This window comes from Haliotis cracherodii, unplaced genomic scaffold (assembly GCF_022045235.1).
Source record: "Haliotis cracherodii isolate W230 unplaced genomic scaffold, xgHalCrac1.p SCAF_5, whole genome shotgun sequence".
Classification (NCBI taxonomy): domain Eukaryota; kingdom Metazoa; phylum Mollusca; class Gastropoda; order Lepetellida; family Haliotidae; genus Haliotis; species Haliotis cracherodii.
The window spans coordinates 52,464,913-52,492,335 of NW_027266308.1; the positions used below are offsets into that span (position 1 = coordinate 52,464,913).

General features: G+C 39.9%; 1 protein-coding gene across 1 annotated transcript in view; it reads left to right on the plus strand.

Moving 5' to 3' along the window:
- The window catches only part of LOC139442003 (uncharacterized), a 56,603-nt gene extending 32,057 nt beyond the window's left edge, over positions 1–24,546 (plus strand). Inside the window, exons 24-43 of the mRNA XM_071222755.1 lie at positions 995–1,177; positions 1,619–1,714; positions 2,766–2,922; positions 3,479–3,610; positions 4,356–4,534; positions 5,528–5,658; positions 6,911–7,121; positions 7,640–7,800; positions 9,036–9,212; positions 9,821–9,986; positions 10,699–10,794; positions 12,942–13,001; positions 13,765–13,911; positions 15,042–15,239; positions 16,520–16,773; positions 17,596–17,770; positions 18,812–18,871; positions 21,583–21,765; positions 23,350–23,400; positions 23,934–24,546. Coding sequence (XP_071078856.1) covers positions 995–1,177; positions 1,619–1,714; positions 2,766–2,922; positions 3,479–3,610; positions 4,356–4,534; positions 5,528–5,658; positions 6,911–7,121; positions 7,640–7,800; positions 9,036–9,212; positions 9,821–9,986; positions 10,699–10,794; positions 12,942–13,001; positions 13,765–13,911; positions 15,042–15,239; positions 16,520–16,773; positions 17,596–17,770; positions 18,812–18,871; positions 21,583–21,765; positions 23,350–23,400; positions 23,934–24,095 — 2,979 coding nt within the window. The 3' untranslated portion in view covers positions 24,096–24,546. The remainder of the gene's footprint in view (positions 1–994; positions 1,178–1,618; positions 1,715–2,765; positions 2,923–3,478; positions 3,611–4,355; positions 4,535–5,527; positions 5,659–6,910; positions 7,122–7,639; positions 7,801–9,035; positions 9,213–9,820; positions 9,987–10,698; positions 10,795–12,941; positions 13,002–13,764; positions 13,912–15,041; positions 15,240–16,519; positions 16,774–17,595; positions 17,771–18,811; positions 18,872–21,582; positions 21,766–23,349; positions 23,401–23,933) is intronic.
- Positions 24,547–27,423: the final 2,877 nt, after the last annotated feature.

A 27,423-nucleotide genomic window follows, 5' to 3' on the forward strand; every position in this document is an offset into this window, starting at 1 on the left:
CCTGACCACCCGATCCCGTTAGTCGCCTCTTACGACAAGCATAGTTGCCTTTTACGGCAAGCAAGGGTTGCTGAAGACCTATTCTACCCCGAATCTTCAATTCATACCTTAATGTATCTGATTGCTTCTGAATTCAAAATTAGAAATGTACAATATAATGTGAAACATATCGCAGTATGGCCTTGTGCTCAACAAAATATCTGATACACTTTAGACCTCCAATACCCATCCCTAATGATATGCCACATTATAGCTAAAATGGATAGAATTTTCATTAAAACGCCCGCATGTTATCAGAAATGAGCGGGCCACTGTAACTTGATAATGCCCTCATATTACTTGACGACGGGCCATTATCACGCCCGTTGTTAGGTGACGTCAAAGGATAGGGATAGGTGACGTCACGTTCAATAGTGACGTCATCTAGTTTGTTCTATGACGTTTCCATATTTGTTAAAGTGGGTCAGTGACATCCGTGTTGATTGCAGTAAATGTTTCAAAACTGATATTGTTGTTTCTTTTTATTTGATAACAAATTCCATCAATTTTAGCTATAATAACGGTAACGCTATTTTTCAGGGCATTATCATTTGCAGAAGCCCTCGGTCTTTTCAACTGCCCTCCTTCGTTGGGCAGTTATTGGAAGACCTCGGGCTTCTGCAAATGATAATGCCCTGAAAAATAGCGTTACCCTTATAATATTGCTGAAAGCCTTCCAAAATATCACTCTCAAGAAGAATGTAACATTACACACTGATGGAAAGAAATAAGACATTTAACTTTGATCAGTTAAGATTATTTGTTGTTTCAAGTCATCCTAATTAAATACTTTGTGTTGGTGGGAAAAACATTAAAACTCACTATGACACTTCTACACAACTGTGTTTTTGGAAAAAAAGTGTGCACTATACACAAGAAAATATGGTATGCGTTTCACGTATCTGTTTCTCCTGTGAGAACTATGTATTGTAGCAGTTGGAACTTGTACTTCCAGATCTTGGAGGAAATGAGAAAAAGACAGTCATCGATTTGTCTGTCCATCTGCAACAGCCTGCTGAAGAAGCTCACCAGCCATCTTGACATCCAGTTCCTCACCAGCTACATGCTGAACCAGCTGGAGACGGAGCTCACAGACAGCCAGACAGAAGACCTCAGACTCAGACACATTGGGGCCAAGGTGAGGGTAATCTGCCTAACTGCCTAGTGGTTACAGCATTCCCTCATCCTGCCAAAGACCTGGGTTCGATTCACCACATGGGTACAATGTGTGAAGCCCTTTCTGGTGTACCACGCCATGATATTGCTGGAATATTGCTAAAAGTGGCGTAAAAGCACTCACTCACTAACACTCACTATTACAGGGCGGTGGGGTAGCCTAGTGGTTAAAGCGTTTGCTCATCATGCTGAAGACCGGGTTCGATTCCCCACATGGGTACAATGTGTGAAGCCCATTTCTGGTGTCCCCTGCCATGATGTTGCTGGAATATTGCTAAAAGCGGCGTTAAACCATACTCACTCACTCACTCACTCACTCACTCACTCACTCACTCACTCACTCATTGATATTACATTTCTAATTGCAACTTATGAACATTGTATTGATTTCTTTCTCCTTCAGGCCTTGTTGTGTTTACCGAGTTCAATAAGGCACGAGTACTCTCACCTGATCTCAACACCTCACCTGATCCTGGAGCAGCTCCTCATGAACATGAAAGTAGGTATACAAGTGAGAGGTTAGGTGAAATGGGGTTCATGATTATTGCACTTATATAGAGAAATGTATTTGTGGCTGCTTGTACGAGTCCAGGCGCATGCCAGTTTTATAGTGCTAGCCCACTGAAATACAGTGCCACAGTTTAACATGATACTGGGGTTGTGTACGAGCAAAAAACACTATGTTGCAATATTTTGGGAAGCGGGTACCTGTCCTTGAAGATCCTATTGTAACAATGTCAAAGTCAGCATGGTCAGTCGCCACCATTGTGTATTCATGGATATGTGGAGATAATAATGTGAGATAAAAATTACTTTTGCATGTCCGCCATTTTGACAATCAGTTACGAAGGGAAACATCATTTGAGAATTAATATCTGAGTAGATTTTAGGTTAAGCAATGCAAATAATATTAAAACTTGTCATATTTTTATCACCCAATATTCCGGAACAGAAAAAAAATATTGCAAGACTTATCTTTTGAAAAGCATATAGCAGTATACTGGTATCCCGGTCATACAGTGTAGTCCCAATGGGTACCCCACTCAGACACACACATTATACTTGCCAGGCAGGGTAACAAGTACCATCTTTTAACATGTTTTGGTATGACACGACCAAGGAATATAACCACCAGCCTTCCACTCTCTGGTGAGACTCCACAAGACCATGGTGGCAGTCCTAACTCAGTGTACAATGATTTTAGGCAATACATTTATCGATGAAGAGTTGTGTCCCCCAGCTGTGCCAGGATGCACTGGTTGAGGGTTTGAATCCCAGATTGGCCCCAGTTATGCTCCATCAATTATGGTCTGTCAGCACCACATCATGTTCGTGGGTTTCAAGCAGAGTGATGTTGAGCTTTCCACATGATATAGCTGGAACAGTGTTCAAAGCGGAATGAAGACCAATATGCTCACTGACAGCAAAATTGTGAAGTATATCAGGAAAAGAAATTAATGGTGGAAATAACCGAAAATGTTGAAATGTTTTAAATATGTCTGATTTGTCTAGAAAATTATTTCATGTGAATGTTCATATTACTGTTTCAGTCTGACCTGGCGGGAAAAGTCTTTCAGAAGATAAAACATGATTACTTCCTGGTGAAGACTGCCTCTCTCCGCTACAGTGTGGACCAGTTCAACCACTTGCTGGAGACGTATGCCACAAAGGCTGTTGAGGTCATGGTAGTCCAGTGTGTGGAGTCAGGTACGAGTGGACAGTTTCAGCACAGCAATGTTGAAATTGCAAAATGCTATGTCCTGTAGGTACCTCTGTGTTAAAAGGACTGATGGCAAAGTTTGATTAAACCCAACAGTTGACAAGAAAACGTACAACTTTATGGACAACAACTGGATTATTGCATTTAGTGATGTTTTAATTCTACATTCCTAAAGTTGTTTGTTTTTGTATTTACTCATCAACTTCTAGATTGCCAGTCAAACAGTAACTGTTGACATTTTCAGAGTAATAGGAGCCAGGGGTCCGTTTTACAAAGTGATCGTAGTGCTAAGGTGATCGTAACTCCTATACTTTAACATAGACTTACGACAGTTGTACAACTGCTTAGTGGAACGGGGCCCTGGATGCACTGCCGGCATCAAGTCCTGAATATATCATGGCAGCAACCCTTGAAGTCTCCCTGTGAAATATGTGACAGCCCTCCATGTTTAAAATAGAGCTGGTGTTCGAGTATTTGGATCCATACGCTTTGAACAGTGACTTGTTGTTGGTGTGTGTTTGTCAAGTGACTGTGTTCTTACAGACAAGGAAAGAAGTCAAAGTGCAGGATCTGGTAGTTCTAGCAGGATGGATGAGACTGATGCCTCCCTGACCCCAGGCCAGAGATTCCTGGGAGAGTCCATCCGTGTCAGGAGAAGGGGTATTGAGGGGGCAGGTACGTTAATCTGATGTGTGAGTGAGTGAGTTAGTCCATCCATGTCAGTAGGGAGGCATGAGTGTGCAGTAGAATGTAGAGAGTATAGAGGTCACTTTACATGTTTGAATGATTATTACTTAGGCAATGTGTATACTGTAAACAGCTTTATTTCTGCGCCGTTAAAATATTGCGAATACCACACCAAAGACAATACTGCGACGAGATATTTTTGCGAGTTGCTGTGTTGAGATTACCTCTCGATTACCAAACAATAGACAGCTTCTCTCCGAAGCTAGTTAATCTGAGTTGACCGGAAGGGATTGCGACCAATTATCAAATACGATAATTGACTCAACTGAGGGTCATAACTGTGAGTTTGAATGCAAACAAAATTGTGGACAAAATTGCAAAGGACACTGACGCAATCAAGCGAGGTTGGAAGAAGGCAGGATTACTGTGAGGTAACAGTGACACTAACTGGTCTGTTTACACTGTCATTTGTGATGTATTGTGTGACCATTCTGCATTCATTTGTGTTTTTAACTTATTGAGTAACTTGTGGTTCTGGTTGATGATTTCAACATTTGATGACATGTTGCAAGGAATAAAGTATGTATGTATTATTTATACTTATTTTCGTGTTTTTAATTTTTGCGATTGAGTTGCAATAATAAAACGGTCGCAAAAAATTCCCTGTTTACAGTACCTCTCTGAAATTGAAACAACCATTTCACCTTACGTGTCTTTTTTGCTGTGTTTTCAGTGTCACCGAAGCCACGAGGACAATCCCCTATAGCAACAAGCCCCAGCAAACGGTCGGCATCGCCCCACACAGCGGCACCCAGCAAGTTTGTGATGCCTGCTCATCCTCCAGCCAAGGAAGACTGGGTGCCCGACTCAGCAGCCTCCAATTGTATGGTGTGCAATGAGCGATTCAGTATGGTAAGTAGGTCCCGCTGTGTATGACCCAGGCCTTGGTGAGGCGCTGAGCTCAAATCAATGGGTTGGATAGTTGTGTACCAGTACCAGCTGTGGACTTTCTTGTGAAGAAGCCATGACTGATTCATTGACCTGTTGAAGTGGCAAGAAGTAGTCCTGAAGTTCATTTTTTCCCTTAATCAAGTTATGTCAGTGTTAGTTGGTACCTGGGAGAACGGCTGGCCCACTGATCCGAGGATTGCATGTCACAGAGTTGCATCCCTTGTGTCATGGCCATGCCATGGCTGATATGAAAGCACAAAAGTGGTAAATATTTACAACCTGCATCACCTTCACCTAATTTTCCGTCACATTAAACTGACATGTAGTTATGTGAATGAAACACTGATTAAACCCAATCACTCATTCCATTTGGAAGTTTATGTACAACAGCTGTTAATGTGGATATACTTTTAATGATATACTGTAAATCTGGATATTAATGCGTCTCCAAATTAATATGACTGCTGACCCCTAGCCAACAATGCGAGTCAATATCAAGGCGACTCCCCCACCCCATACCCAATGGAATGATACATATCCTTATCTTAATCCAACCTTACCTTAGTCCAATCAAACAGCAAATAGCTACGCTTATTAGTGGAGTGGAGCACTTCCGTAAAAACAAGAAACAGTGTTTTCCTAAAAACAACACACAATTTATATGTTTACTCTGTTGACTGGCATTATATGGAAGTTCAAAGGCAATAAAATAATTGAACCAACAGTGGGTCACTGATTGGTATGTGGAGATGGTGTCAACAAGCTTGACACGAGTTGGTAAAACTCATTTATGATAATGCGAGCAAAGACCACTTGCATTTTTTTGCATTTAATTCGCCTTAATTTCAAGATTATAGAATTTAAGATAGTCCTTTGTTTTTGGGAGCCTAGGATGATGGCAGAGTGATCCTATTGATGACAATATTTATGCTTTCCTAATTTTCTCTCCATCAGTTTAACCGACGCCACCACTGTCGTCGATGTGGCCGGGTGGTCTGTGCTACTTGCTCCACCAAGCGTACAATCATTGATGGCGAATCCTCCAGAACCTGTGATGAATGCTACAAGCAGAGATTTGGTTACAGGTGATTACTTACTCATATCTTTGGCTTCCACGAAGAACTTGATGTGGTATTTGATTTTCAACAACAATAACAACAATAACACAAGAGGTTAGTTAGTGTTAGTTAGTGAGTATGGTTTTACGCCACTTTTAGAAATATTCCAGCAATATCATGGGTGAGGGACATCAGAAATGGTCTTCACACATTGTACCCATGTTGAGAATCGAATTGACGAGTGATTGCTTAACCACTTGGCTACCTGGCTGCCCCAACACAAGAGGTACACATACAATTAATTTAATAACTGCTTATGTTTCCAGCATACTTCTTCTCCAGTTTCCAGAATTCATTTCTGTATAAGACTGTGTAGATTATGTTAATTTATCAAAGATCAAATTTACTAATAGTTTCTACACTTATTCCATGGAAATAGATGCTCATCATGTCAATCATTGGGTTGTCTGCTCCAGACTTGATTATTTACAAACCTCGGTGATATAGGTGGATTTTTGCAGAGTGCTGCGTTAAACAACAAACAAACAAACACAATTGTCTTGGATAAATCAAGTATTGGTTGATAAAACAGTGGTTGATAACATCCGATATGATCAACTCTGCTCCAAGACCGGCTGTGCAGAATTGCTTCCCTTGGGTACCCCAGTAACCTATTATTGTGGGTTTGAATCCCAGTTTGCCCGAATTATGTTTCTAGGTTTGTCAGCACCATACCCGTGCTCGTGGGTTTCACTGAAGAGGTACACGAGACCTCTATCACCTCGGGCTTTCCTCCCACATTGAGCTGACACGCCGTGATACAACTGGAATACTGTTAGAAGCGGCGTTAAACCCAACTAACTCACTCCCTCACTGTCAAGGTGACAGATGACAAGCTATACAAATGACCATATCTGACTGGTCATAAGAGAACAAAAGACATTTTTGGGCTGACCATCTGGTATGGGAGCACATCTCTTATATCGCAGTCTATAAAGGGAGCCAGCCTATTAGGTGACCACCCTGTAATAGCCTTCAAAATCAGTGCTAATTTAAGAAAAAGAAAATCACAACTCTTCAACCCTATGTATAAGGTGCTCCCTCCCCCCCACACCCCACACCCCCCCCCCCCCCCCCCAAAAAAAAATTCTAGTTATGAAAAAGTCACTTAATACACAGCGATATGCGGTGTGCAAATATCAGAAACTTTAGATACTTCTGGTCATCCTCCCCAGGAATTCACCAATGTAGAATAGAGTGTATTTTCTGCTTGGCCCAGTGATTCCAAGAGCCAGGGAGAGCAGGAGTTCTACAGTCAGCGCAGAGAGAGTGTGATGGGTCCGGGGGGCTCTCTGTACGGCTCTAGCAGTGGAGGAGTTACCTTCCCTGGCGGGGGCCGGCAGTCGGACTTGGTGGCAGCTGATAGCTGGATGCTGCGTAATGATGAAACGTATGACCATGAACTCAGAGAAGAGTTCTACTATGAACAGGTATGTCATACCTTATTATGTGTTGCTAAACTGCTGTTTGATAAAAGATGTATTTTTATTATACCCTGACCTAAAACTTGAAAACTACAGCATAGATTCTTTCAAACATGGTGAAAACTTTTTATGCCTAAAGGAGAAGTGCAGTGCGAAGTTTGGTTTCAATATTTGAATTTTCTATAAAGATACAGATTATTTTCATAATTTTTCTTAGATTTCTTTTCTGAAACATTTTTGCGACCTATAACTCAAAAACTACCGGTACTGCATGGATTCTTATCAAATTTACAGAACAGTTTTCATACTGATAGAAGAGGTTCAGTTCAAAGTTTGATTTTGATATGTGTATTTTCTGAAAAAATATGATGGTTTTCAGGTAGTGAACTTCTAAACTTGGCTGCCATAGTACATCCATATCTTTATAAAAATGCCCCAATCTCTGACTCCAAATATATTTCAACAACTAAAGCTCTATGGATATATAAGCTATGTCACCGGTAGTTTCCATTTCTGTTTTTAAGGCACCAAGTGTCTCGCTCTGCATCTCCATCCTGGGTAACCATAGCCACCAGAAGGAGTGCGGGCAGCAAATGCTGAATATGTGCGACTATCTGTCGGAGTTCCTGCAGCCCATATCTCCCGGCGTCCCCAACCCTGAAGTAGATTACAGCCTTATCATCAGGTATAGTCGTTATGAGTTAACAAATGTTTTACACCAAAGTAATGTCCTTTCTATTTCACAATTGTCTTTGGACCCGAGAACATCCAGGTTAGAATTGGTCTTCAGCAACCCATGGTTGTTGTAAGAGGCGGCTTACGGGATTGGGTGGTCAGGCTCACTGACTTGTTTGGTTCATGTCATCGTGAAGACCCAGGTAAGAATAGGTCTTCAGCAACCCATGCTTGCTGTAAGAGGCGACTATGCTTGTCATAAGAGGCAACTAACGGGATTGGGTGGTCAGGCTCACTGACTCGGCTGATGCATGTCATCGTGAAGACCCAGGTTAGAATAGGTCTTCAGCAACCCATGCTTGCTGTAAGAGGCAACTATGCTTGTCGTAGGATGCACCTAAGGGGATTGGGTGGTCAGACTTGCTGACTTGGTTGATGCATGTCATCGTGTCCCAGTTGCTTAGATTGATGCTAATGGTGTCAGTCACTGGATTATCTGGTTCAGACAGTTTATTTAAGACAGCCATCATATGGCTGGAATGTTGCTGAGTGTGGCGTTAAACAACAAACAGTCAAACAAACAAATCTTGGTTGTTCCATATATTTTTACTCCCTTGGGTCCAATCTGGGTATTTACATAGCAGTGAGTGGCCATTTTTTAATGATTCTGCTTTAATGCATCAGGTGTCTTCTACTTTGTATCTGTTTGTGTGCTGCCCCCAGTGTGTAACATGCCGCATGAACTCACGGCAGTGATATAACTGTCTGGTTAACAATATGTGAGACATACCTCCTAGTTTGTTGAGTTCAGGTATGTGTGATGCCTGCATTCCGTCAGGTAATTAAGATCTGTAGAGGAATACAGGTACACAAGTTGAAAAGGCTACATTGGATAATTACGCAGAGCATTGTTATACTATTGTTATTGTATTTGTTTGCAAAATACTTTCAGTTAATTGGGTAATGGGGGTTTATTTTACATATTTTACGCGCATACATAGCTTATCTGCAGCTTTGTGTATAAATAAACACATCAAGTTAGACATGTCAACCCTGATGGATGCTCTCCCCTCAGCAGGTCTGTAGGGTAGCCTAGTGGTTAAAGCGTTCGCTCGCCACACCGAAAGCCTGAGTTCGATTCCCTACATGGGTCTTATGGATACACCCATTTCTACTTTGCTATAATATATGTTGAACCACACTCACTCACCCACTCACTCACTCACTCACTCACTCTCCCCTCAGCATGATGCGGCAGCTGCTGTTCCAAGCCAAACTGAAGTTCCTCCACTGTGGAGAGAACCAGGGCGTGGGCTTGTGTGACATGTACCAGACACGGGTCGACCTGCTCAAGATACTAGTTGGGGACAACTATAAAGATCTGCCATCTATCAAGGAACTCACCAAGGTCGACACTGTCAGGTCAGTGTAAACATTTTTTGGAATACTGTAGAACATTATATGCTGAAGACAATCTGATTTGAAAAATGTTTATTTGATGAGTGCTTACCTCAAACAAGCCTCTTTTGAAAATCAAGAAGTTAGTTGTGTTTTGCACCACTTTGTATGCTATGTATGTCCTAAGGGACATTATTTGAATTGCTGCACCCTCCTTAAATATCAATTGAATTGGAAAGACAATAGCAGTGATTTGAAGGACAACTTGTGAACATGCTGTTATGTAGTTTAGTTATTGTTTGTTAAGCCTCAACAATGAAGGAAAGTCCAGAGGTTTATAGATAAAAACTAAATGATCTATCATCCATTAGAGGACTTGCAAATATTAATGAAGACAGTAAGAAATTAACAATATCATATTGAACATGTTGTAGAGAAGTATAAAAACATGGGGGAAAAAAAATTGTGTCAGTGCAAAACTTGAGTTTATTAAAATGTAAGTAAATTATTTTTGTAAGTGAATAAAATGAATATTAAACAATATTTTGGGGACAGTATGGTTGGTATTTAAAAGTCGCTTCAGGGCTCACTTCTTTTTAGTCTGTTGTGACATCTATCATTGATATTTTTAGACGTCTGCGTGACAAGCTTATAGAAGATGAGCGTCTGCGTCTAGCTATGGAGGTGTCCACCAAGTGTGGGCTGGACACGGGCGGGGTGTGGGCTGCATGGGGCTTGGCCCGTCTGCACACAGGGGACTACGCTGGGGCCAAGGAGAAGTTCTCCCACACACTCAAGGTAACATTACTTTGTAAATAAGGCAATTATGCATGTCGTAAGAGGAGACCAACGAGATCGGGTGGTCAGGCTCGCTGACTTGGTTAATGCATGTCATGTAATTAAATTGATGCTTGTGATGTCAATTACTGGATCGACTGGTCCATACTTGATTATTTTCAGACCGTCTTCATATGGCTGGAATATTGCTGAGTGTGGTGTTAAACTACAAAGAAAGAAGCAAACTTTGTAAATGGATGTAATAAAGGCATCAGTCAGTCAGTCAGTCAGTCAGTCAGTCAGTCAGTCAGTCAGTCAGTCTGTCATATATTTTTGTATAAGGCTCAGGGACCACATGTAGAGTATACAACAGTATAATATAACAGTCTTTTGAGGCGGAGAGAGGCATTATTAATGTATTACGCATACCAAGCTCTTCACCACATGGCTGAGATTGTGCTGGTGTGACGTTAAATTTTAACTAACATATACAAAGAGCGCAATGCCAATGCATCTCGAACATAGTTTGAGCAATTTGTTGTGAATGACATATTTTTGCAAAGCAATGTATTAATAAAATAATATCTATCAATGTACAGAGGTAACGTTTTGAAATATTTCTGGCCCCAGTCACAATAACATTTCGTCTTCAATAGTATTTTTATCACATGTAATGCATAAAGACATTTCCTGGGCACTCCATCATTGAAAGTTATCTGTTTTTTTCCAACAGTGTCCAAATGACAAGAATCAGCTGACCACTTCATCACGTCTGCTGATGGAGATAGTTGACTACTTGGAATCAATGCCCATCACTGGTACCACAGAGGTAGGTGATATTACCCTGAAGCAACCTTCATAACACAGCATCATCTTAGAGTGTAACCTTGGAGATGGTTTAATTGTTCCTAATACCTGCTGCACTTGGCTTGGATTATCTGTTATTTATTGATTACTGTTATTATTTATTCATAATTATTTTTCTAAATGCATGGCATGTACTTGCAATTCATATTGTAATTTTATAATTGCTTGTCACTATTAATAATTCCAGTGAAAGCCTTCATGGTTAATTTATGATTAACTAAGAAAACGTACAACATTATGGATTTGTTGCATATAGCGACGCTTCAGTGTAAATTCTTACACAGTTAATAAGCTTGATCTACATCAAAATATTGCTTTATGCAATAAACCAGAAGTTGTTGTCCATAAAGATGTACATTTTCTTACTTACTCAGCAACTTCCAGAATGCCTATCAAACGACCCGTGAAGATCAGGATTAGAATAGGTCTTCACAACCAATGCTTGCCGTAAAAGGCGACTATGCTTGTCGTAAGAGACGAGTAACAGGATCGGGTGGTTAGGCTTGCTGACTTGGTTGATGCATGTCATAGTATCCCAATTGTGTGGATCGATGCTCATGATGTCAATCACTGGATTGTCTGGTCCAGACTCGATTATTTACAGACGGGCATCATATAGCTGGAATATTGCTGAGTGAGGCGTTAAACAACAAACAAACAAACAGTTAATTGATCATTACCTTTAGTTAAAACATTTGGTGGAAAGGGGGTTCTTCTGGTGGCACTGAACTTGACAGATGTTATCTAAGCTGGCTGCATGATGGTTTTTGTTGAGCATTTTAGTTTCTGGCTGACTTTGCATGATTGATATGCTGGTGGATGGTGAACTGCAACCTCTATAGTGACAGAATGTTGTTTGACATCGCAGTCAGCAAAATTCTCAATCTCACTAAAATCAGACCTTAGTTCTCACTACCGCTAAACAAAGATCTGAGGACATCCCACTAGAGGTCACGTCAGAACGACCTTTCATCCGAACAATCAGGATATTGCTTATTAGATCTTGAAAGTGACAGTTCAATTGTGAGTTCTCATGATGCATCCTCGAAAACTTTAACACGGGGTGTTCCTAACCATAGTTACGGGTTTAACGACTGAAACCATACAATCTTGACCATCTATTCCAGAATGTTCTTTTGTCCAGGTTTCAAATTTTTAATCAAGAATTTGTCAAAATATGTTTCAAAGTGTTGTCGCTAATTTGAAATTAGTGCCGTAAGGCACGAAAAAGCTGCCTTCTGATTGGTCATTCCATTGGTTGGTCAAAGTTCGTGCAAGGTCAGTCTGACGTGACCCGTAATGGGATGTCCCCAGATCTTCGTTTAGCGGTAGCAAGAACTAAGATCTGATTTGAATGAGATTGGCAATATTCTAGTTATAGCATGGCAGCTAATTCACATAAGTGTGTGGAAGGTTGGTGTGCCTCATTGTTGGGAACATGGGACTTTCTTTAGCCATATGACACCGTCTTTCCCTTCATGATGTTTTACAGGCAGAATGTTTAAGAATGGTTTTGATGCAACTGTAGTGTAGTTTGTTAAAAATATTCTAAATCAGATTGGTCCATTTCACGATTTGAAGGCATTAGTTTTTGGATGATATTTTGATGTCTTGTACTGATATTCAGTCAGTATGCATGTAAAATTGACATGTATGCTGCTAGTATTACAGCTCATTGTGATTGTTATATGATTATAAAGTATAACTTGGTTGTGTAAGTGTCAGTAATTTCTTCTTCTTAGTCCAGGCAATCTAGGCCATTTTGTCACTCAACTTCGAACAAATTGAACAAAATTTATTTCACCATGGTGCATTTCTATAGTCTATATGTCAATAGTTGAAAACTCTCAGTGGCTCTCGTGAGAAATATATGCACATTTTGCATGAGAGCTTTCCAACCAAAATGATGATAATTGTGATAATTCAAATTTATCTTTATTCGATCGTCAATTTATTTTGAATGGGTTAGAAAAGTTCACAACAAAGGCTCAGAAAACGAAGGTCAAAACCAAGCGTTTAACTTCATGGTCCCATTCCCTCCAACCATCATGATGAGAAGTATGACCGAGATGTGTCTGTAGTGTCTGAGTAGTGTGAGTCTTTCATCAGATCCAGATGCTTTTGTCCAGTCCTGCTTCCATGAAGAGTCTCATCAACCTGCCATCAGCTGTGAGTCTTACCGTTCATGACTCGCGCATGTTAGTGTGGATCCTCGCCTCAATATCTGCCATGCTTTAATCCTTGCTTTACTAATAACAGTCATTATTGTATATTGTTTAACGTCCATTGTTGAGCATTTGCCTGATAAATAATTTGCTCATGCTGAATAGCACCTTCAACAAACAAAAGTTTTGTTTGCATAATCATGATAAGAATTTAACCATTTTTGTGTTCATTTAAAGAATGTATATTTCAAGATACTGTTTTTAATGTAAGTAAGAATGATATGAAGATGAAATACTTTAAAAATGCAATCATTGTTGTGTGTAAATTGATTGATTTAAGGATTGTATTATTCTTTTGTCTCACATATTGACAGCATTTCTTCTAATCAGAGGGTTCATTAACCTCTTTGACTGCCTGAAAATGATTACAATCTTTTTACATAATCATTAGTGAATGAGGTGGTTGTGTCATAGAAGTCATGTTTTTGCAGATTTAAATGTAAAATCTATTCCCAAATGTAATTCATGAGGATGTGGGTTGCTATCCATACATAATATGTCCCCAAATATAATTAAAGGATGATATACATTCCCCACTGTATGCCAAGATTATGCGTTCCCCAGTTAACTTGCAAGATGGCGCATGTTCACCAACACAAATACAAGATGTTGAAATTACCCCTCAATATGAAAGTAACATGATAAATTCTCCAATATATACATACAAGATGATGTTTATTCCATGTGCTCGTCATGTCTGGTCACAGAGTCACAGCGAGGAAGGAAGCATTGAGACAACACAGTTCCAGGAGTGCCTCTTCTACCTCCGCACCTATGGCACATTCCTTGAACATCTGACTTTCCTCCGTCGCAATGGCTACTGGATGAAGGCAGCTCAGTTTGTCCTCAAATATGTGAGTAGAGTCAGTGTGTGAGTGACTGTAGTTATCCTGGCACATTCCTTGAACATCTGACTTTCCTCTGTCGCAATGGCTACTGGATGAAGGCAGCTCAGTTTGTCCTCAAATATGTGAGTAGAGTCAGTGGGTGAGTGACTGTAGTTATCCTGGCACATTCCTTGAACATCTGACTTTCCTCCGTCACCATGGCAACTGGATGAAGGCAGCTCAGTTTGTCCTCAAATATGTGAGTAGAGTCAGTGTGTGAGTGACTGTAGTTATCCTGGCACATTCCTTGAACATCTGACTTTCCTCCGTTACCATGGCTACTGGATGAAGGCAGCTCAGTTTGTCCTCAAATATGTGAGTAGAATCAGTGTGTGAGTGACTGTAGTTATTATGGCACATTTCTTGAACATCTGACATTCCTCCATCACCATGGCTACTGGATGAAGGCAGCTCAGTTTGTCCTCAAATATGTGAGTAGAATCATTGTGTGAGTGACTGTAGTTATTATGGCACATTCCTTGAACATCTGACTTTCCTCCGTCACCATGGCTACTGGATGAAGGCAGCTCAGTTTGTCCTCAAATATGTGAGTAGAGTTAGTGTGTGACTGACTAGTTATCCTGGCACATTCCTTGAACATCTGACTTTCCTCCGTTACCATGGCTACTGAATGAAGGCAGCTCAGTTTGTCCTCAAATATGTGAGTAGAGTCAGTGTGTGAGTGACTGTAGTTGTCCTGGCACATTTCTTGAACATCTGACTTTCCTCCGTCACCATGGCTACTGGATGAAGGCATCTCAGTTTAAAAACTTTTTCTAAACCTGTTTATGTAAATTTCATTAAGATATTTTGTATGTTGTCAGCACTGTTTGTAAAATTGTCTTTGTAAAGACCTATGGTTCAAAAGTATTGATTATGAAAAATGTGGGTAATAACAAACTCCTATACTATAATGACTTTTTCTAAAATCTATCATGTTCTTTGAAATGCTGATGAATAATAATTCCCATGAATTTTAGTTTGGACATGATCTACTGTTCGACAAATCCATTAGAATGTATTTATCAAACATTAAGAAAATAATAGATAAAATTGGTCTCTTTCTTTAATTCAATATTGACTGTATATTTGTGTAGAGATGCTCCAGCGAGGTGTTTGTTGAGGCGCTGCTGACATCGGCCTTGACATCCGGGGAGCTGGGCAAGTTGCTGGACCAGATGTTGATGCTGGATGCTAGCCTGGAGAAGTGGAATCCTTACCTCACTGCCACCTGCAAATATCTCCTGAAGCACAAGCTCGTCAATGCCCTCCATCAAGTCCAGCTTTTCATGAAGGTGACACAATCTACAGTGATCGATCCCTAGCTACAACACTGCCTTGGGGGTCTAAATAATTGATGAGCGTTATAGACGATCAGCGGTTTAATTGAGGTGTGGTTGTAGGGAGTTGATGACCAACACAACAGTACATGCTCTGCCTACCTAACAGGATATACGCCCATGTCCTTTTCATGATGCTGTGGACAATCATTGAGTAGGCTCATTGTTAGTGTCGCTTGTAAATATATGAGGCAATGTTTGACTGCGCTCCCAAATGAAATAAAATGATAGAACTAAGCAGCTTCGTTTCCTCATCCAGTTGAAAGTTGCCTCTTGTCTATCTTTGAAGTTTATGTTTTGTTCAACGTCGATGACTTTCAGGTTTGTGTTGTTCCTTCATAAATTTCACCATCCTCCCTTATCCAGGCTATATTATCTCTTTTTTTTTATTATAAATACCCTTGACCCTTCATAGTTTTCCCTTGAAAGTGATGTCAGCATCTCTGTGTCTCCTGCTTGTACAGAATTTCTAATTATAATCTGATTGATGTCTTCACAGAGTCATGCCTTTTGATTCAGCCTTTAAACAACCATGGTAGTGAAAATCTTCCTGAAGCAAGGGAGTTAACTGACTTAAAGTCCAGTTTCCATCCTTGCTGAAATATGCTGGAATTTCTAATCTTGATCTTAGAGCCACCAGTTGCTATTATGCATTATGTCCCTTCTATGTCCCCTGTACTGACCAATCAAATTCCATCTCTCATATCACTTGCATTGCTTCAAACAAAATGGTGGTATCCAGTCAAGACGATATCATTATAATTAAGATCTTTATTGGATATAACAAGGGGTTTTACCTCACGAAGTGCATCAGAAACATTATTAGAAACATGAAAAGATTGGGAAAATATCTGTCAACACCCAGTTGACAGTACACATGCTTTGAAAATCCTGCAATCAATCGACTTTGGCACGGCAGTTGCCATGTTATTTATGAACCGGATGTCGATTTCGTTACGGGATTTTGATTGGACTATGCATAGACTCATTAGTCCTGCCAAAATATAACTCCATAATACCAGCCTAGTTCGGCAAGGGTGGAAACTGGACTTTTAAAGTCAGTTAACTCCCTTGCCTCGGGAAGATGGATATTGAATTTGTCCAGGGTGTTTGATAGAATGGTGATACAATACACTAAGTAAATGAGGCTGACATGTCATGGACACTGTCTGTTATTAGACTTCATCAATCTCTCAGTCGAATGCATTATAATTGGATGTTTGTTTTCTGACCAGGATTACATACGAGCCGCCATGACCTGCATCACCCACTTCTACCAACGTAGGGCTCAGAGTTATGTTGACCTTGCTGGCCGTCTACAGTTCCTGTTCATGGCCCAGCAGCACATGCAGGCGTTCCTCGACCCTTCCAAGTGGGACAGTGTCCGCCACCCAAACAGCAGCCCATCGGTCAGGAAGGGACCAGATTGGAGTGGACACTCGACTGAATCGGCTGTCAGGCTTGTCCTAACCCCTGATGAGGTCACCAAGTGAGTTGCAAGGGTTATGTGCTCTTACAAGTGTGACCCACCAGGAGAGGGACCTTATGGGTGTTAGAATACAATTATGCTATGCCGTCATAAAGACGTTATGATCAATTTTAGCTCACAATATTGCGAAAAGGAACGAAGTAAGAACATTTCTTCATCATTTTATAGACAAATCAGCCAATATTTGAAACAAAGAAGAGTCTTGATGAGTAGTGAAGGAAAAGTATATTTTGCACATCATTTTCTCACTGAATAGTAAATGGCCTTTCTCACATGTCCATTGTTGAAAGGAAGAGGTTTATATTTTAAACTCATATGGAGGAAAGTACAGTGTACAAATGGTCATTGCTCATTGTGGAAAGGAGAATGTCTAAGGGTTAAAAAGGGTGAAGAGTAGTTACCTTTGCCAAGAATGTATGCAGCTGACCATAACTGTGAACGGAGGCTTGCCTTGCAAAGGTGTGAACGGAGAGGTGGACTTGTGCAATCAAGCATGCATTTTTGGGGTGGCTTGTGTGATCAAGCCTGTAAGTTTTGGGGTAATTTCCTCCAAGAAGACTATATATGAAGCCTCTGTCTACAAAGGCTCTGCCTCTGATGTATTTTCATTTCAGCCTTTGATTAATAATGTTATATAGTGCAAATAAGATTATTTACATGCCGCTTTCGATATTTTGAATACAATATTTGCATTAATGATGTTACAGACTTGCACTTTAAGGTTAAGATGAGTAATGTACAGGGTACATAGTGTTAACAAATGTTTTGGCCAAACTAAAAAAATATGTTCTAAGATATCAAGTGTACATTTTTATATTTTAGACACATCCGGACTATCGCACTTCAAACTGAGGTGACAAAGTTCCTGGAACAGTGCCTGACCAACCAGGAGGGAGAATCCACAGCTCTTGCCGCCAGCTATGTCGTGGAGTCTCAGGCTTGCAATCTACCAACAATGTTTGGGAACAGTAAAGCCAGAGCTGACCTAGTCAGTATGGTGAGTTGGGAGTGCTTATCACACCCCTGGGCACATGGGGTAGCCTTGGCTCATCATGCCAAACACACAGCTACAATGTGTGAAGCCCATTTCTGATGCCCCCGTGCCGTGATGTGGCTGGAATATTTATAAAATTGACTTCAGGCCCTTCACACATACTCTCACTTGTGTAGATATAAATCTATTCATAGTCTGATTGTCACAATGAACAGCTGCATCATTGCTGTTAATGCACTATGCAGTTATAAGATGGCTACAAACAAGATAAATAGCAAAGAACAATAAAAACAAAGTGTGGTTTAGTTCCCAATAAAACTTTGTTCTATCATGACGTCATTTCTTGAGATTCAAACATACACTTGCAACTTGATGACGTTGTATATTGGACACCGTTATTTTAGAGTGGGGAGTGTCTAGAGAGTTGTTCCCAATACTTGTAGCTAGGCAGTGCAGATAAATGCTATGGCGGAGTGATCGCATCGCGCGAGGGATATGACAATCAGTATTGGGAGAAAAGGTACAGGTAATCGATGTGAGGATTGTGAGAACATGCCAGAAATACCATCGTGTGCCTAAAATGGACTTGTCCATCATTGCCGAAGTCAGATTCTGTTGAGGGAGTCATAATTATTAAAATATGAACATTTTATTAACATCCTTAAAGAGGCTGTGTACATAATGTTGATATCTCATGTAAGAAATAAACGACTTGTGGTCGTTGTTTATTGTACAATAAAATGCTGCAGGGAGAATAAACCGCTTGGAGCTGCGCCTCTCAAGAGGTTTATTCTCCCTGCAGTGTTTTATTGTACAATAAACGACCCGACTCGTCTTTTATTTCTTAATTCACATACTCGCTCACTAGGCTTGTTTGCTATTGGCCTAATAATTGCATGTTAGATGGCCATTCTTCCATCTATGCTACCTGTCTCCTCATCACAAGCTACTAAAACATGTAGCTCATTTTCGTAACCATTAATTAAAATTTTCAGTGTTTATATTTAAGATTAGTTTAGGCAATATGACATATGTTTGTTACAGATTCTGTTGAGTGGAAACGACATCTCAGTCAGCTTTGACCTGGCAATAAGAATAATTCAGGTGAGAACACTCTAAAGCTTGTTCACTTTGTTTGGGTCATGATATCCCCCCCATCAGTTACACGTCCCAATTGTCACACTCCTTAAACAACATAGGTCATGGCTGGAGGCGCTGACTGGTCTACCCTGTGTTACCTAAGCATTAGAATGGAGTGATATCTTATACCTTTTAGTCATATCATAACATTTCACATTAATATTTGTGCTAAAACTCCAGCTTGGCAATCAGCATGTACACCTTGGTTGTTGTTGTATTAAGTGTTTAAGAGGTCGCCTTCTGCCTAAGCAATTTCGGCTGACCTGTCCCTCTTTGGGACTCCTGTGTGTGAGTAGAGTACACATATCTATTGTGAGTTTGGTGTTCACATAATTTCTGTTTTTGTATTGATATGATTTCTATTTTCTTATATTGATATGATTTCATTTTTATCCTTGGCTGCTCTGTTTATATACGTTCGAGCAGCTGTCCATCTCTCAGAAATAGAGTTAGTTTGGCCTTCGCTATTGCATCTCTTGACTTTAGGAGATATATGACAGATAGCGGATCTAACTGCAATTCTTGTTTTAACCTAGCCCAGGCTGGGGCATGGTCTTGACATTCTAGTTATATACCTTGGTCTCTGTGGTAATCCTATGTACTCTAGTTAGGAATAGTCCATTACTCAGTAGGTGTTGTCTTAATTAGTCCCCTCCTGGCCTCCTCCCAGTGTAACAACTGGGAATATGGAGGTGTGTGACAAGTGGGAATATGGAGGTGTGTGACAAGTGGGAATATAGAGGTGTGTGACAAGTGGGAATATGGAGGTGTGTGACAAGTGGGAATATGGAAGTGTGTGACAAGTGGGAATATGGAGGTGTGTGACAAGTGGGAATATGAGGGTGTGTGACAAGTGGGAACATGGAGGTGTGTGACAACTTGGAATATGGAGGTGTGTGACAGGTGGGAATATGGAGGTGTGTGACAAGTGGGAATATGGAGGTGTGTGTCAAGTGGGAATATGGAGGTGTGTGACAAGTGGGAATATGGAGGTGTGTGACAAGTGGGAATATGGAGGTGTGTGACAAGTAGGAATATGGAGGTGTGTGTCAAGTGGGAATATGGAGGTGTGTGACAAGTGGGAATATGGAGGTGTGTGACAACTGGGAATATGGAGGTGTGTGACAAGTGGGAATATGGAAGTGTGTGACAACTGGGAATATGGAGGTGTGTGACAAGTGGGAATATGGAGGTGTGTAACAACTGGGAATATGGAGGTGTGTGACAAGTGGGAATATGGAGGTGTGTGACAAGTGGGAATATGGAGGTGTGTGACAACTGGGAATATGGAGGTGTGTGACAAGTGGGAATATGGAGGTGTGTGACAAGTGGGAATATGGAGGTGTGTGTCAAGTGGGAATATGGAGGTGTGTGACAAGTGGGAATATGGAGGTGTGTGACAACTGGGAATATGGAGGTGTGTGACAAGTGGGAATATGGAAGTGTGTGACAACTGGGAATATGGAGGTGTGTGACAAGTGGGAATATGGAGGTGTGTGACAAGTGGGAATATGGAGGTGTGTGACAACTGGGAATATGGAGGTGTGTGACAAGTGGGTATATGGAAGTGTGTGACAAGTGGGAATATGGAGGTGTGTGACAAGTGGGAATATGGAGGTGTGTGACAAGTGGGAATATGGAGGTGTGTGACAAGTGGGAACATGGAGGTGTGTGACAAGTGGGAATATGGAGGTGTGTGTCAAGTGGGAATATGGAGGTGTGTGAAGTGTAACTAATGGGAGATAACCTGGGTCATGGTGGTGGACATTTGTTTATGAATTTACAGTTAAAATATTGATATGATCAATATGTAAATATCGGTGGAAAAAGGTTTATATGGGATGCCATGAGAAAAAGCACAATCACTTACATCAGGGTGTGCACAGGGCTTAAAAACACTTACCGTAAGTTTTCGAGTTAGTCTTGAAAAGGCCTGAAATTGGCATTTGCCTTGATATGGCCTTGAAAGAGACAATAAAACTTGAAAAGACCTTGAATTACACCCCAACTGCACATTAATTGTTCTTACTACTTATGCATGAAATACAAACATGCTAATGGATGTCCTAGCATGTATGCAATGATGATGAGAAAATTAAAACTCTGTAGCTTATTTTGCATACCTCGTTTGCCTTATTGTTTGGTTTACCAAATAAATGCATTTGCTGTCCAGGATGATATTTGCCTTGTATTTGAAATGTCCTGAAAAGGCCTTTGAATTTGTTGAGGACAAAACAGTACCAACCCTGTACATCTAGAGGCGTTTTGTATTAATTTAGTACCCTCCTGTATAAAAAGAAATTGCCATATAGCTTAGCATTTTCTCAACCATTGTAAAACAACATATTCGCTGTAATAGCTGCCTGGGTGATTATTATGACCATAAACAAATTAAGTTCAATTTAGAGAAAGAGCAGTAGTGTTCAAATGCCGATGGAACTAAAACACTTTTGATAATAGTTATAAGGCAGTTATATTCCCCATCTATGTTTCTGTTTTTTTTTGTGAGAGAAATCTGCAACACAGACAAGGAAATATGGACTGTTATGTAAATGTTCGGTGTTAGTAGGGTGTGCTTATGAAGATTACTTAAAGACAGGTCTAGAGTTTGGTCAAGAGGTGCGATAGAGCAGGGGGCTCAATATGACACTACAGTTTATCATGTTTGTGTGTAGGAATGTCGCCTGACATCTAGCAGTATTTTCACCCACACTGCACGTGAGATGGCCAAGCACAAGCACTATGCTCTCATCAAACGCATGCTGGACTGTGTGGAGCGGTCAGGGATCGGTAACGATGATACGCTTGACGAGATCATCAGGGCTTCATTGCTTGTCCTGGCAGACAAGGAGAGTGAGGTAGGTGAACTTTTTGCCTCACAGTTAGTTCCTAGTTAGACAGGGGGCACGGGTGGCCCAGTCGTCTAAAGCGCCGCGATTCGCTGTGCAGAGTTGCATCCCTTGGACACACCAGAAACCTATGATCGTGAGTTCGAATCACGATTATGTTTCTAGGATTGTCAACACCATACCCATGCTCATGGGTTTCACCGAAGTGGTAATGTCTGATACCTGCATCACTTCGGGCTTTCCTCCCACATTAAGCTGACACGCCGCGATATAACTGGAATATTGTTAAAAGCGGCGTTAAACCCAACTCACTCACCCCTAGTGAGACAAATTATGCGTTACGTCTGAAATTATTTAATTTTGTAAATCCCAAACGTGGGTGACTTTCAACAATAATTCACAGGGGACCTATAAAGTGTTAGTCTACATTTTGATTACCATATTTTCTTGTGTATATCCTATGTACGACCCATTATTGTTTTATTAAGAAACTGAAGAAAATTTCTCACGTTAGGAGACTCTGGCTAAGTAAGCCAATTGTCTGGACAAAGTCATGTTTAAATGCCTGTGTTGTCATCAACAATATGACAGGAGGGCCCACTTGCACAAAGCGATCTTAGCGCTAAGATGATCCTAACTCCCATTCTTTAACATAGGCTTAAGATAGTTTTAGCACTAAGATTGCTTTGTGCAAGTGGGCCCTGGACTCTAAGGGCTGCTTCACAAACAACCAAGCAATGGGACAATAGACATGACTGAGACAATCATCTCGAAGTAAAATTAACTACTTCTTAGTAAGACTACCGTATTCGACGTAATAAGCAACAAGGGCGCTCTCAAAATTAGAAATAGGGGTCTCTTATGAGAATATTATTTCGGGGAAAGAAAAACAGTGTTGAAAGATAAATTTTGTGCTTTATGCAGAAAGCCTGAAATGTTTATATACGAGAGATACATTTTTCCAGAATTTAATTGCCCATAGTTAAGGGTGCATATAACACACGAGTGCGTATTATACGCGAATAAATATTTGTTGTGTACATTGATCAATCGGAAGGGGTGCTAATTGGGATTGTTCACTAGCCAATATATTAGCAAATATCGCCGTGGGTGCTTATTAGAGCGGGGCACTTATTATGTCGAATACGGTAAGTGAAAATTAGTTCTCTGATTCACTAGAAGGAAACCATGTTGTCAATGTTTTATTAGTGTATATTGTCAGAACACACCCAGTGCACTTGTGACATGAGGAAGAGAATTTATGGATGTGAACTTCTTTATTATGAGTTAGTGAATATGGTTTTACGTCGCTCTTAGCAATATTCCAGCAATATCTTGGTGGGGACACAGGAAAATGGGCTTCATACATTGTACCCATGTGGAATTGAACAGGGGTCTTTGGCGTGCCAAGCCAACGCTTTAACTACTATGCTACCTCCGTTCTTTATAATGAGGAACACAACGTATGTACTTACTCCTTCATCAGTAAACATTGTGTTCCTCATAATAAAGAAGTTGACATCCATAATCATGTGTATCACTTCTAAATGCCTTTTAAGGAATCATTTTTGACATGGGTGACGTTTTTTTCAGGTTAAAGAAGTTGACAATCTGATCAAACTCCTGCGCAAGGATTCTAACAAGGTTTGTGTCTCGCTCTAGTTCTGAGAAGATTCTTCCCCTGCAAATTCACTTGAATAGAGAAAGAATTGTGAATTTGAGAGCAGCAGTACAGACTTTAATTTTTAAATATCTATTCCCATTCCTAGTTTCCCTGAATTAAAGATGAATCTGTTTAACCTTTACACAATAGCATCCCCATTATTAGTCCCTACTGTCTGATAAGCAGAATGTATGATCATTGTCTAATAACATGAGGCCACCATCACTTGTGTTTGATGATATATGCCATTATTTACAATGAATGTCAGTTGAACAGAACAAAATACTCCAGATTTGTTTTCACAGGCTTGAAAAGACCTTGAATTGAGATCTGTCTTAACGAGGCCTTGGAAAGGGTTAATGACTGCCTTGAATTGTCCCAACCAAATCACATTTCAAGTAAATAACCTAAAAATAAATATGTTTTCATAGTTTGAAAAAACACATCGTTGAAATCAGTTGGAGAAAGTATTTTGTGATCATTAATAAGTAATACAAATTGGCTTATTATTCAGATCAATGCATTTATCCTTTGTGGGAAATTGCGGTCGGCATACCTGCTGGCAGTGAAGGGGGAGCGAGTGGAAGACGTGCAGCGAATCGCAGGGGCTGCGCAGCGCTTGAACCAGGGCGCAGTCAGGAACATCTGCAACAAGTGGCTTCAGCAGAGGAAGTAGTCACAAGGCAGCTCCCTTCGTTACAGTGTGGTACAAGACATCTCTCATTGTTACAGTGTGGTACAAGAGATCTCTCTTCATTACACTGTGGTACAAGACATCTCTCTATGTTACAGTGAGGTACAAGACATCTCTCTTCATTACAGTGTGGTACAAGACATCTCTCTTTGTTACAGTGTAGTACAAGACATCTCTCATTGATACAATGTAGTACAAGACATCTCTCATTGTTACAATGTAGTACAAGAGATCTCTCATTGATACAATGTAGTACAAGAGATCTCTCTTTGTTACAATGTAGTACAAGACATCTCTCATTGATACAATGTAGTACAAGACATCTCTCATTGTTACAATGTAGTACAAGAGATCTCTCATTGATACAATGTAGTACAAGAGATCTCTCTTTGTTACAATGTAGTACAAGACATCTCTCATTGATACAATGTAGTACAAGACATCTCTCTTTGTTACAGTGTAGTACAAGACATCTCTCATTGATACAATGTAGTACAAGACATCTCTCATTGTTACAATGTAGTACAAGACATCTCTCATTGATACAATGTAGTACAAGAGATCTCTCTTTGTTACAATGTAGTACAAGACATCTCTCATTGATACAATGTAGTACAAGACATCTCTCTTTGTTACAGTGTAGTACAAGACATCTCTCATTGATACAATGTAGTACAAGACATCTCTCATTGTTACAGTGTAGTACAAGAGATCTCTTGTTGGTACAGTTGCAACACAATAATAAAGTCATACAGAAGGAGTGATATCTCTGGAGGCCCTGGTTTCAGGCCCAAGCTGGACAATGTGTTGCTGTGTTACTGATGACCCTACCATATGGATGACTCATGTCCCTGGCTTCCTTTGTGCTGTGGTTGCCTTAAGTGTATGTCAGAGTATACAAACATTGCACGGATATAGGCCCTTCTTCCAACAGTAGACATCTAGTTTCTGCTGGTTGAGGAAAGTTGGCTATCGTCCGGTTATGAGTTGAACATTAAAAGAGATAGGTAAAGTATTTTCTATTCTTATTTATTTTTTCATCTGATATATTTGAAATTCAGTGAAACTTTGTTAACTTAAGTATTTTTTGTTGTTCAAAGTTAGAGACTTCTAACTAGTAGTGCTAATATTTGACACAAACTTTGTGTATCAAGCAAGAAAATGAACAAAGTAAGAATATAATGAGGGACCAAATTGTCTATTATGCCATAAGATCATTAATTAATGCAAATTAATTACTCAGACATGTTCAACCCCAAGATATGTAACTATACCTTACTGGATCAGGCCTGTATAAAATAATTATTAAGTTTCATCCCCAAATGCCTCACTACAAAACACACACCTCATATGCAAGTATTTTATATGGAGAAAATTGCTATGTGTGAAGTTTTGTTTCTGTACTTAATGAAATACTCCACCACATCGTCCTACCCAACATTGCTGCTTCATGTGACTTTTCAGTCACTGTTAATGTATACAGATGCCTTGTGCAGAATCTAGAAAGTAAAACATGAAATGCTTCCGGCTTCATAATGTTATAAGATTTGTATGAATATCTAATAACTATGTCATTGTGGCCTTGTGACTGTTCCATGAAGTGGCTGAAATTAAGTGTATAAGGAAGAGCATCACACAGTTGCAGCCTGTGACTTATCCGACTTATCAACATATTAGACTGGAGCAGGTTCACATAGAGTTAAATAATGAAGTATGTTGTCGACAACAGGAAGTTACATTGTCTTAAGGGACATCAAGCAAATGCTCACTTGTCAACATATTACACTTGAGCAGGATTACACAGGGATAAATAATGAAGTATGTTGTCGACAACAGAAAGTTACATTGTCTTATGGGACATCAAGCTAATGCAGTTAGCAAGGTTTCACTTCACTGTCACAATGCCTAATCCCATTCATGAATATTTAAAATATTTGCTGTACATTTGTGTGATTTTTATGTGCAAAGGCTTTCATAAAACACCCGATTCTGAGGTACAATATGTATGTTGCCTGTAATCTGTTTGTACAAACAAATTGAAGATGTATGTAAATATCTAATTTTATTGTATAGAAATTACTATCATGTGAAAGGGTAACCAAATGTTTCCTTGTGTTTAAGCTGTAAAATAAAAAGCAAAACAAGTTTTGTGTTTTATGGAACGGAAAATATATGTAAAAATATGCAATTGTTTGGGGAAATAGTATTTTCTAAATTTCCTTAGTGTCCCTGTGCTTAGAAAAAGTTTGTTTAAATTGTGGGTAGATTTTAGTTTAAATCTACCTTTTGTAAAATGTCCATTATGTTATAGATAAATGACTTGTAAATAATAATGATTGCTTGTACAAAGAGAACATGTAATATGTGATATGAGCTGAGGTGAAATGGGGTTTAACGTCGCGTCCAAGATTATTGCACTTATATAGCGACGTGCATGTACGTGTGTGTTTGTGTGGCTGCTTGTACTAGTCCAGACTGATGCCGATTTATAGTGCTAGCTCACTGAGATACCATGCCGCAGTTTAACATGAATATCCCACTCAGACACAGTATACTGACTCTGAGCCGACCAGTCCTTGTTTTAGCCCTTTAATGCTGAGCGCCAGACAGGGCAACAACAAGTACCATCTTTTAACGTCTTTTGGTATGACGCGGCCGGGGATCGAACCCTGGACCTTCCGCTCTCCGGGCGGACGCTCTGCCACTAGACCACGGAGGCAGTATATGTGATATGAAGCAGAAATATGACTCTGAAGAACAATCTTTTGATTTTTCAATTTCGTGTGTTTAGACAATAGCTCCATGTTCTTTCAATTCATTGACAAGATGGCGTCAATCATTACGAGTTTTTCCAGTGCTGTCATTTAGTTTGTTTGTGCTAATTTTGAACTATTATTTGAAGTTATAATATAGACATTTCAGTTCCTTGCTTTCACTTTACTGAATAAATATTTTATGCCAGGTTCAAGTCTAGATCCTGAATTGATTTTCCTTTTTGTGAAGTTTTGTTTTAAGTATGACTTATATGTTCATATATTTTAATTGTTTTATGAAAGACAAGGCATGTATATATTGTATTTATCATTTAAAAAACACATTTGAAACTTGTGATGTGTATATTTTATGTTCTGTACATTAACTGAATGTCACAGATATCGTTGACATAATTCAAGGGATAGTTTTGTACATTAATAAACCAGGTAAGCAAGACCTTACTTAAAAGTCCAGAATCAAATTATGCTTGTTTGACAAGTTTATTTTGTGATACAGAAATAGTGGCAATATATATCTATATATACACACACACGTA